The sequence below is a fragment of the Podarcis filfolensis genome (genome assembly GCF_964270895.1).
Source record: "Podarcis filfolensis genome assembly, chromosome: 14".
Lineage (NCBI taxonomy): Eukaryota > Metazoa > Chordata > Lepidosauria > Squamata > Lacertidae > Podarcis > Podarcis filfolensis.
In genome coordinates, this window is record NC_139616.1 from 11145814 (window position 1) to 11158402 (window position 12589).

Genomic DNA, 12589 nt, shown 5'->3' on the forward strand with positions numbered 1-12589 from the left:
CCATCGCTTTCATGTAGATGTTAAGCAATGTGGGGGATAGGATTGAGCCCTTTGGAACCCCACTTTGAAGGTCTGACAGGGCTGAAAAGCATTCCCCAAGCAACACCCTCTGGGAACCACCATCCAAGTAGGACTGGAACCACCGCAAAGCGGTGTCACCCACCCATAGTTCAGATAGCCGCTTCAGAAGGACACCATGGTTGATGGTATTGAAAGCCTCTGAGAGGTTGAGGAGAATTAACAGGGACACGTTTCCCTTGTCTCTCTCTCGACAGAGGTCATCACACAGGGCAAGCAAAGCAGTTTCTGTGCCAAAACCGAGCCTAAACCCAGACTGAAATGGATCCAGAAAATCAGTTTCTTCCAAAGGCGCCTGGATCTGGTCTGCAACCACTCACTCCAGAACCTTGCCCAGGAAAGGGAGATTAGCAACTGGCCAGTAGTTAGTTTGATTTTCTGAATCCAGGGAAGGTTTCTTAAGGAGTGGTTTTACCACTGCCTCCGTCAAACAGTCAGGGACCACCCCCTCTCATAAAGAGGCATTGAACACCCCCCCTGACCCAGCCAGATGTTCCCTCCCTGATGGTTTTTATCAGCCAAGAGGGCAAGGATCCAGGGTGCAAGCAGTTGCCTTGACCGATCCAAGCCCCTTGTCCACATTCTTGCGCATTTAACAGGCAAGATTTAAGATATGCAAATATCAATTATTAAATGGGGTTGTCGCAGGCAGAGGTCCTGCTGAGGTCCTAAGGAAAACTGTGCCTGGTAGTTGCATTGGGAGGCAATCTCCCATTGGCACCATGCTAGGGACCCTGACCATTAGGTCCAGTCGTGGCTGACTCTGGGGTTGCGGCGCTCATCTCACTTTATTGGCCAAGGAAGCCGGCGTAAAGCTTCCAGGTCATGTGGCCAGCATGACCAAGCCGCTTCTGGCGAACCAGAGCAGCGCACGGAAACGCCATTTACCTTCCCGCCGGAGCAGTACCTATTTATCTACTTGCACTTTGATGTGCTTTTGAACTGCTAGGTTGGCAGGAGCTGGGACTGAGCAACGGGAGCTCACCCCGTCGCGGGGATTCGAACCGCCAACCTTCTGATCGGCAAGTCCTAGGCTCTGCGGTTTAACCCACAGCGCCACCCGTGTCCCTGGCACCATGCTGGTGGGTGGCAAAAATGGGAGGGGAAAATGGCATGAGTGTGGGACGGACTGAAATCTGAAGAGGAGGAAGGGGAGAAAAGCTCTCTGCAAGTGAGGAGTTCAGCCCTTCAGAAAGAGCTACCTCTTCCTTCCTTCTTCAGTCATCCTTCCTGGGAAACCCTAGGAATTTTCTCTGAGGGGAACAAGTGCTCTACTAAGAAGCCTCAGCATCCTTATCCAATCACAGTTCCCAGGATCCTTTGCAATAAGCCACAACTGTTTAAAGTGGGGTGCTACTTCATTAAATCTACAGTGTCAATGGGGCTTTACAGCTCCAGGCTCCAGCCCCAAAGCTCTCTGAATCTTCATTGTGTGGTTCAAACAATAAGACTGTGTGACAGGATGAATATATTTCCCCCTCTAGTATTATTATTATTATTATTATTAGTAGTAGTAGTAGTAGTAGTACAGTGGTACCTCAGGTTACGTACTTAATTCATTCTGGAGGTCCGTTCTTAACCTGAAACTGTTCTTAACCTGAAGCACCACTTTAGCTAATGGGGCCTCCCGCTGCCGCCACACCACCGGAGCATGATTTCTGTTCTTATCCTGAAGCAAAGTTCTTAACCTGAAGCAAAGTTATTAACCTGAAGCACTATTTCTGGGTTAGCGGAGTTTGTAACTTGAAGCGTATGTAACCTGAAGCGTATGTAACCTGAGGTACTACTGTAGTAGTAATAGTATTAATTTTATTTCTATACTGCCCTATACCCAAAGGTTTCAGGGCGGATCACATAAAGTATATCTTTAACTGGAAGAACACACTCGCTTTTGGTTATGCAGCTGGTGGGCAGCCGGTAATGGCAGAGTGAAGGCCCAATTGTGGGACAGAGCCAACACTAAAGTACAATAGCAGTGTGTGTACGTCTATGTGTTTGAATGCTTGCTATGGAAATTGTAGTGTCACGAGTACCTATTTTCATCTTTGAAATGTCAGAAAGCCTGCTACGCATGCCGAGGTACCATGACAGACCCAACAGGGAGATTTTATGAGAAATTCTATCCCACTGCCAATGTGTTAACAGTGACTCATTTGATTTGTTCACTACACAGGGAACTGACTTGGGAGGAAAAACACATTTCTCCATCCGCTGGCTTTCCCCCCAACCTTATCTGTTTTCCATCCATGGTTTATAGTCTCTCTGTGAAACAGAGTTCTGTCGTAAAAGCCCATGCCCACTTTTCATTTGTTCCAAATTAGCTGGAAGAGTCAGAATACCACCCATGATAAAGGATTTAGCACCAGTGGAATTTGTTCTTCCTTGGGGACGTTTACCACAAGACTGAACAAAGGGAGCTATATCCCATTTTAGCTTAGGGAAACACCAGAGTACAATTAGTGCGATTCCACTATTGAATTAAATGGGGTTTACTCCCAGGCAAGTAGGGTTAGGATTGCAGCCTTAGGATTGCATCCAATGTTTAAATTCATGGACACAACTAACAGGGGCCCATTCATGTCAATGGGGATACTCTAAGTAGGACTTAGCAGGTCACAATCCTAAGAGAGAGAGAGAGTATTAGGCTTTCATTTCTTATTTATTTAAGGCATGTTTCTTTTTCTTGTTGTTTAGATGAGTCCATTTATTGGCGCAAATGTTTATTTAGCTAACAAGAAACCGCCTTTCTAAATCTGAATCCTTGCAATTGACAGTGTCTTAGGGTGCCATATGCAAGATGTTTTTTTACCCTACAAGGGAGTTCTCAACATTTATATGTAAGTGTAAAGAGTCCCTTCTTTGGTCACCTATGGTGAGTAAGAATCACTCTCAGGGAGGAGGCAAAGAAGGTGAAGACATCCTTTCTATCCTACGTCTTTTGAGAAGGTGAAGAAAAAGAGTCTAAGTGGAAGTCGGTTTTTGTTTTGTTGTTAACTTTCAACATTTCTTTTCTGGGTCCTGAAAATAAAAGAAAAACTGCAATATCTGCAATATGAGAAACTACACACCGATTCATATAACCCAAAAGTGTCAACACTGAATTGAGATGGAGGGCCAAAATGTCACTTTGGTGCAATTTTGCCCATTTTTTGGCATAGGTTCAGCTGCCTCTCATTGCCAAACTCAGCATGAGAGTTCCTGAGGTGGAGCTGCAGATTTTATCAATGTTTGGGTGCTGGGCGCCATTTTGAATCAAGTTGGTGGACCCAAATGTGACTTTGGTGTGAATTTGTCCATTTTTCGCAAAGTTCCGGCTGCCTCTTGAGATATTATCGCCAAACTCAGCACAAGGGTTTTGAGGTGGAATGGCTGTTTTAGTTGATGTCTGGGTGCTGAGTTCCATTCTTAATCAATATGGAGGACCAAAACATGGTTCCGGCTTACTTTGCCTAAATTTTGAGGTGATGGGTCAAAACTCACAAATTGTACTACCCTTTTAAAACTCACAATATTCAACAAATTCCTGGGCAGTGTTAAACACCCCTCACTAGTAGGAACTATAACAAGGTGGTGTGCAACATAACAATAACACAACAATAACAACATTGGTAAAAACATTAGTACAGTCATACCTCGGGTTACAGATGCTTCAGGTTTTTGGGTTGCGCACCGCGCCAAACCCGGAAGTACCAGAACGGGTTCCATCTGGGTTTTGGTGCTTGCGCATGCGCAGAAGCCTAAATTGCGCTTTGCGCATGCACAGAAGCGCTGAATCGCAACCCGTGTGTGTGCAGACAGGGCACTGCGGGTTGCGAACGCTGCAGGTTGCGAACGTGTCTCCTGCACAGATGACGTTCGTAACCCGAGCATCCACTGTAACAATAAAAACAAGTATCCAAACTTGGAGTAGAGCCACTGAAATGAATAGACCCGAGATAGTCATGCCCATTAATTTCAATGGGTCTACTTTGAGTAGGACTTGCACTGGATTAAACCCACTGGTTTTTAAAAAAGGAAGCATTCCAAACGCCTGTCTGAACAATACATTTTTAAAAAGTAAATAGGGATTACTCCTGCTGAATGTCTATTGGCAAGGAGTTCCACAGGGCAGGGTTTGCCATGCTGAAGGCTCAGACCCTGGTAAAGGATGACTGAACCTCAGGAGCATAGGGGACCACCAAAAGTCTTCTGCCAGAAGATCTCAGTGATGAAGATGGAACATGAGGAACCAATGTGCCTAAATTGTTTAGGGCTTTGTGACTTGACACAAGAACTTTGTGTTAAAGTCTGCAACCAGTGAGGCTCTCCCAGCAAAAGGAGTGACATGTTGCTGGTGACCTGATCCTTTGAAGATCCTGGCCGCTGGCTTCCACACTAGTTGCATTTTCCGGACCAGATTCCACTGCAGTCTATAACCCTGTCTTTTATTCTGGGCTGTCAACATCTAACAAATGGCAAGCACACAGAGAGCCTTTAAATCAGGGGTTGTCAACCTGGTCCCAACCGCCCACTAGTGGGAGTTTCAAGATTCTAGGTGGGCGGTAGAGGGTTCTATGGCACAAGCTGAATCCTCCTTCCATCGAGCACTGGTGGGCGGTAAGGAAATTTTACCATCAATAAAGATGCATTAGTGGGCGGTAGGTATAAAAAGGTTGACTACCCCGCTTTAAATGGTGGTCAATGCATTGGTAATCTTAGAATTAGACTACTGCAATATGCTGTGGTGGGGGCTATCCTTGGTCCTGGTTTGGAAGCTGCAGCTTGGGCAAAATGCATCTGCTAGGGTGTTTAGTGGGGCACCCAGTTCTACACCAGCATTGAAAGATCTGCATTGGCTGTCTGTTATACAGTGGTACCTCGGGTTACGAACTTAATGCATTCCGGAAGTCCGTTCTTCTCGAAGCGTTCTTAACCCGAGACGTGCGTTCCCTACCTAGGCCTCCTGCAGCCCCGGAAGAGGAATTGCATTTGTATCTCGGGGCAAAGTTCGCAACCCGGGACACCTACTTGCAGGTTTGTGGAGTTCGTAACCCAAAGCGTTCATAACCCAAAGCGTTCGTAACCCAAGGTACCACTGTAGTGACATGGACCGACACTCAGGCTGGTTGAAGCCTCGTAGAAGACAAAACCGCCCCAAGTCAGCTATGCTCTTGTTAAACACAAACCTTCGCCAAACCACCTTCACAACATCTCTGGGGGCACTTGCACATCACACCCAACTGCAAGACACTCTTTCAAGTGCCAATGAGCCAAATCCCCAACATTATAGCTCAGTTTGTACAGCAAGAGAATCTTGATCTCAGGGCTGCGGGTTCAAGCCCAACTTTGGGCAAAAGCTTCCGAAATTTCAGGGAGTTGGACTAGATGAGTGTCCTAGTCCCTTCCAACTTTACAATTCTATGATTCTATGAGCAGCTTTTGTAGTAGGCAACCTTCCTTTAGAGTCTGTCTGCCCTAGAATTGATCATTTCAAACTCTTGGCTGACTTAAAGGTAAAGGGACCCTTGACCATTAGGTCCAGTCATGGACGACTCTGGGGTTGCGGCGCTCATCTCGCTTTACTGGCCGAGGGAGCCAGCGTACAGCTTCTGGGTCATGGGGCCAGCATGACTAAGCCGCTTCTGGCGAACCAGAGCAGCGCACGGAAACGCCGTTTACCTTCCCACTGGAACAGTTCCTATTTATCTACTTGCACTTTGACGTGCTTTCGAACTGCTAGGTGGGCAGGAGCAGGGACCGAACAATGGGAGCTCACCCCATTGCGGGGATTTGAATCACCGACCTTCTGATCGGCAAGCCCTAGGCTCTGTGGTTTAACCCACAGCGCCGCCTGCATCCCCACCTTGGCTGACTTACACCTTGCTTTATTCCTTTGTTATAGCATCGTCCTCAGCGTTCAATATTCACCAGGCGTCAGGCGCATTTTGCCCCTGCTTGCAACCAAGTGAAGATGCCCGGGTGCCAGAATGGTGTCTGACGTCTCCACCATCTGGAAGTCCATGCCTGGGGATCCTTGGAACCCTGACTGTTTTCACACACTGGCAACACATCCTGTAGAATTCCACCCATTATATTTTATCTGCCCAATCAGACTGAATTTCAGAAACAAAAAAAGTTGCATTGAAAAAGTGATATAAATAGAAAAGAATGGAAGCTTTTTTTATATGCAGTAACAGCAGCTAGAATACTATTAGCCCAGAAATGGAAGCAAGAAGAATTGCCAACGACTGAAGAATGGAGGATGAAGTTGATGGACTATGCAGAATCAGACAAATTAACAGGAAGGATTCGAAACCTGCGGGACCAGAGATTTACCGAAGACTGGAGTAAATTTACGAACTATATGAAAAGTATTTGTGATGATCAGACAACGTTTGTAGGTTTGCAAGATGTTCTGTGAGGAGTATTGTTGGAAATATTGTAAAAATGGAAAAGGGGAGATGATAAGTTAAGAGAGGTAAAGACAATATAAAATTAAGTAATGCATAAAAAGAGGTTAAGACGGAAAATCATTGGAGGTGCTGATGGAAGTCCAAAAAAAAAGTGTATTTGTAATAATTTGTGTGGTACATTTTATAATTTGTATGTTAAAATTAATAAAAATGTATTTTTTAAAAAAGAAAAATACGGCTTTTGGGCCACTGGCCCCCAAATGGCAACTAGACATTCCATGTTGGTGACTGCAACCCTGGTTTAAGGAGCCATTTGACACCTAGCTTATATATCTGAGTTTCTAGCACTGCCACAAGGCCATAGCTGAGTGGCAACATCAGCTTTGCATGCATAAGGTCTCAGGTTCCATTCCTGGCATCTCCAGGTAGGCCTGGGACAGACCTCCATCTGAAACCCTGAAGGGCCACTGCCAGCCAGTGCAGGTACTCCTGAGCTAGATGGACCAATGGTCTGACTCTCTAGAAAGGCAGCTTTCTAAATCTCACATGTTTATTATTACATTTCTATCCCACCTTTTTTCTCCAAGGAGTTGGAGGTGGTGTACATAGTTATCTCGCCCTCCTCATTTAATCCCCACAACAACCCTGCGAGGTAATAATAATAATAATAATAATAATAATAATAATAATAATAATTTATTATTTATACCCCGCCCATCTGGCTGGGCTTCCCCAGCCACTCTGGGCGGCTTCCAAAAAAAATAATAAAATACTATAATACATCAAACATTAAAAGCTTCCCTAAACAGGGCTGCCTTCAGATGTCTTCTAAAAGTCTGGTAGTTGTTGTTCTCTTTGACATCTGGTGGGGGGCGTGCCACAGGGAGGGCGCCACTACCGAGAAGGCCCTCTGCCTGGTTCCCTGTAACTTGGCTTCTCGCAGTGAGGGAACCACCAGAAGGCTCTCGGCACTGGATCTCAGTGTCTGGGCAGAACGATGCGGGTGGAGACGCTCCTTCAGGTATACTGGGCCGAGACTGTTGAGGGCTTTAAAGGTCAGCACCAACACTTTGAATTGTGCTTGGAAACATACTGGGAGCCAATGTAGGTCTTTCAAGACCAGTGTTATATGGTCTTGGTGGCCACTCCCAGTCACCAGTCTAGCTGCCGCATTCTGGATTAGTTGTAATTTCTGGGTCACCTTCAAAGGTAGCCCCACGTAGAGCGCATTGCAGTAGTCCTAGTGGGAGATAACCAGAGCATGCACCACTCTGGCGAGGCAATCTGCAGGCAGATAGGGTCTCAGCCTACGTACCAGATGGAGCTGGTAAACAGCTGCCCTGGACACAGATTTGACTGAGCTTTGGGGCAGAGGGGGGATTCAAACCCTAGTCTGTCAGGTCCTAGTCTAGCCCTCTAACCACTATACCACACTGGCACCTGGATGATCCACATGACCAACTGGGAGTGGGGGAAGACTACCTCAGTCAGGCTGCAAGGCACCCGTCATGGAGTAAGCATGGAGAGGTTTTGAGGGCAAGGGTGGCTAACTTGCGGCTCTCCAGGTGTTGCAGGACTCCAAAGGTCATCAGCCACAGCCAGCAAGGCTCAGGCATGAGGGAAGCTGCAGTTCAGTGAGATCTGAAGGACTGTAGGTTCCCCAACTGCCTAAGTGGTCAGATTTAGAGCAGGTTACATGAAAGCAGGTGGTTGTAGGGAGTCTATCTCAAACTGCCAAGTAACCGCCAACATCCTCCCACATCTGGAATCATAGAATTGTAGAGTTGGATGGGACCCTACAAGTCATCTAGTCCAACCCCTACAGGGCCAGGAACCACAGGTAAAAACTTTGGCACAGGAAGTGGGGCTTCTAGGCACATCTCAAACAAATGTTGACACTGCTCAGGGATAGAGCAGATGGTTTGGATGTCTCCTTGCCTGATGCCGGTCAGTGCAAGACAATACTCAGTTAGATGGAACAATGGTCTGAGTCTGTTTAAGGCTTCTTCTCCCTTTGTTGCTTGTGCCTAAGTTGTGAGGTACAACACGAAGCAGCAACTTCCAGCCAGGGAACATATTTGTGGTGTTGTTGTTGCTGTTCTTAAAAAACCCCACTACCACCCATCTTCTTTCCAAACAGTCCAGGGCAGCACACATTTTCCACATCACAACAGCCCTGCAAAGTAGGCCAGGCAGAGACATTGTGACAAGCCGAGGCTCACCCACTAAGCTTCATAACTGAGTGGGGATTTGAATCCAGGGTTCCATATTAGGTACAAAGTAGGTAGCTCAGCCTGGATAGCTCGGCTGGTTACAGCACGGTGCTGATAACGCCAAGCTGGATGGGACATATTCCTGCCTTGCGAGGGGTTGGACTAGAGGATCTTCAGGGTCCCTTCCAACTCTACAATTGTGTGATTCTATGAGATTGCCATGCAGTGATGGTCACCGACCTGAATGGCTTTAAAAGGGGAACAGACACGTCATGGAAGAGGAGGCTTCAATGGCTGCTACGGTCATGAAGGCTATGTTCCCCCTCCATTATTAGTAGTAGAAGAAGAAGAGTTTTAATTTGATTACCCGTTTTATCACTACCCGAAGGAGTCTCAAAGTGGCTAACATTCTCCTTTCCCTTCCTTCTCCACAACAAACACTCTGTGAGGTGAGTGGGGCTGAGAGACTTCAGAGAAGTGTGACTAGCCCAAGGTCACCCAGCAGCTGCATGTGGAGGAGCAGAGACGCGAACCCAGTTCACCAGATTATGAGTCTCCCGCTCTTAACCACTACACCACACTGGCTCTATGCCTCTGTAGAAGGGACTTTTTATCATATGTGGTGGGAATGTAAAGAAGTTAAAAAATATTGGGAAATGATATATAATGAACTGAAGAAAATGTTTAAAATGACATCTGTTAAAAAACCAGAAGCATTTTTGTTAGGGATTGTAGGACAAGACCTGCCAAGGAAAATTAAGAATTTATTTATGTATGCAACAACATCGGCAAGAGTCTTGATAGCACAAGGATGGAAGAATGAGGAAACCCCGACAAAAGAACAGTGGCAAGAGAAATTGATGAACTATGCAGGACTGGCTAAACTGACATACAAACTACAAGATAAGGACAACTGTGACTTTAAACAAGAATGGGAACTTTTTACAAATTACTTAAAAAGACAACAAAATGAATTGGACTCCTTGGCAGGTTTTGAATAAACATACACACATTTATTGATTGATAACATGGCAGATAGATAATCTAGGAGTTGCATAATTTTATAACATGCATAGACTAATATGTGTTGAGAAATCAGAGAGAGGAGCTGAGGGAAGTCTCTGGGGGAGGGGGGAGGTTTTGGGGATGGAAAAAGGGGGAAAATAATGAATATGATATGTTTTGATAAGTTGTTATGTTGAAATTGCTGCTGTTCCACCAGAGACAACTAATTGCATATCCGGCAGAAATTCATTCTGGAGGCAACGGGTTGCTCACATATCAGAATATATCCTCCTGTTAACACAGCCTCCACCCCGTCCTTTCAAAACCCTCTGTCACCGCGCCACTAATAACAACACCGTGCCTCTCTGAGCATGCACAGAGTACGTTCCTCCTCCCGATCCAGCCGCCAAAGACCATGCAGGAACTCTGAAGAGATGCAACCTTCCACAGAAGACCTGCCCACGTCCAACGCGGTGGTGATGGATATGATTCATTCAGGGTGCAAAAGAGCCGGGGGTAAAGGTACGAGTGCCGCTTCCAAGCCCCTCTTCTTTCTAGCAATAACCCGACCCCCCCTCCCTAGATCTTCCCAGTTTGCGGTGGCTTGGAAGCGGGCAAGGAAACGCGCGCGCCCCAGCGCCAAATCAACTGCCTGCCCTTTTCCTCCCTGGTCCTCCCTCGTGGCAGCAGCCCGGGCTAGGCAAGAGCCTTCCCCTCTTCCCAAAAAAGTGCCGGCCTCTTTCTCTCTCTTTTTTACCTGCTGAAGAAACCAGCTCCCCCTCGCTCAGCTCTCCGGAATCCGAATCCATGGTGGCGCGGCGGAGCAGCTGCCCGGGTTCCGCGTCTCCAAGAGCGCAAACGCCTCGTCTCGGCCGCTTGCGAGAAGTCGGGCGCCCAGATTACTTGGAGAAGGAGGGAGGGACAAGGAGGGCGGTCCGGTCCGGTCCGCCTCCTCCTCCTCCTCCTCCTCCTCCCAGCCCAGTGCCGGGTCAGCTCCGCCACATGCAGTAGCAAACCGCCGCCTCCTCCTCCTCCTTTTCCTAGCAGCGAAACGCGTCGGGCTGCTGGCACAGGCGGAGCCAAGAGGCTGGCCGGCCGGCGGCGTTGGCTCTTTTTTTTTTTTTTTTTTGAGGGGCAGCCTGGGGTGGGGAGAAGGAAGAGGGGCTGGGGGAAGAGCTCAAGAAGCAGGAACAGTATTTTCTCCCTGGTTCTCCTCGCTGCCCCTTGATGTGAGATCCAGCTGGATCGCTTTCCAGCAACTCCCTCCTCCTATCTTTAGGCGTCTCCACATTATTTCCTCGTGCCTTCCCTTATACCGAGCGCGTAACTCAAAGGATTGGGAGAACCCTAGGATCGCGCTCCCTCGTGGGCAACCTTTGTGGGGCGGTGGGGGGTGGGGAGAAGAGAGATGCCAGTGGATGGATGGAGGGGCCATAGGTGTGCAATTGAGGGCATTTTCTTGCCGGACAGAACTTAAAAGCGAGTAAGAAGCAGAATCAGCCGTGCAGGGGACTTGAGAGCGCGGAGCAAAGGCAAGTGGGGTGTGTGGTCTGGGGTCAATGGTCCAAGTAAGGAGCTTGCTGGATCAGCCCCATCTAGTGCAGCATCCTTTTTCTCACAGTGGCCAAGCAGATTCCTCACTGGGAAACCTGCAAGCAGGATTCAAGCACCCTCCAACATTTCTCCAATGAAAACAGGGAGATTGCCCCAGCCACTCTGGGCAGCTTCCAACATATATAAAAACATAATAAAACTTTTTAAAAACCTTCCCTGTACAGTGGTACCTGGGGTTAAATACACTTCAGGTTATAGATTCCGCTAACCCAGATATAGTACCTCGGGTTAAGAACTTTGCTTCAGGATGAGAACAGAAATCGTGCTCCGGCAGCACGGTAGCAGCGGGAGGCCCCATTAGCTAAAGTGGTGCTTCAGGTTAAGAACAGTTTCAGGTTAAGAACTGACCTCTGCTTTGTGTCAGTTGCTTAAGCAGCCAAAATGGTACCACCTGCACACTCAACAGTGAGGAGCAGCCTAGAACCTGGTAGGGAGGAGAATGGGGTGTGTGTGCAAATTAGAATCAGTTGGTTCTGCCTGTTGTTGGCTTTGGCTCCACCTGCTGTTGGCATCTTAGCCTTCCAGTCTCGATGGTCAGCTGCCACTGCCAGGGACACCATAGTTCTTCTTCCTTCTTTTCAAAGCATAGCTCCGCATGTCCAAAGGCAAGTGAGCAGAGCAGGATATTAGTCACCATAGCAGTTCAATGATTTGCAGGGAACAAAGTGCTGATCTCAATTTGTTAAGACTTTAATGACTGCGCTGGGGCTAAAGAGGAAAACATACTGTAAACCAAATGCTAATAATTAGGACTTGCTGGTTCCATAAGTGCTTTTGATTTGCTGTCCTGATGCTGGTGCACGGAGATTTCTGGTCCAGACCAAGCTCTCCACATGAACCAAAGCAAGTGTTAACAGCTGCTAATGACAATTAACACCATTGATTTAACTTCATGATGATGATGATTATTCTCTCTCTCTCTCTCTCTCTCTCTCTCTCTGTGCTTTTTAACCAGAATGACTTCACAATTCAAGGTGATTCACGACAAGAGTGGCCAGTGTTTTAAAAAACCACCTCCTGTGTTGGGACTTTTAACAGGAGCTTAATTTGCAGACCTTAGCTGGTGATGATGGGAGATACTTATCTCCATTCCGCAGTGGTGTAACATGGGTTGCAAGCACCCGGGGCAAGACAAGTATTGTGCCCTGTAACATATGACAGCACTGGTGTGGCAATTGCAGCCCACCCACCTCCTGGATCACCTCCCCACCCATTTCTTCCTGTTCACCTTCCATTAAATGCAGATCACAGCAACTATCCCCCCCAGCGCTCCCCCCCCATATAAAC

At 47.3% G+C, this 12589-nt stretch overlaps 1 protein-coding gene across 1 annotated transcript in view; it reads right to left on the bottom strand.

The window, feature by feature from the left end:
* TNFAIP8L3 (TNF alpha induced protein 8 like 3) overlaps positions 1 to 10939 on the bottom strand; it is a 63920-nt gene extending 52981 nt beyond the window's left edge. Inside the window, exon 1 of the mRNA XM_083587073.1 lies at positions 10446 to 10939. Coding sequence (XP_083443199.1) covers positions 10446 to 10497 — 52 coding nt within the window. The 5' untranslated portion in view covers positions 10498 to 10939. The remainder of the gene's footprint in view (positions 1 to 10445) is intronic.
* Between the last annotated feature and the right edge of the window lie 1650 nt (positions 10940 to 12589).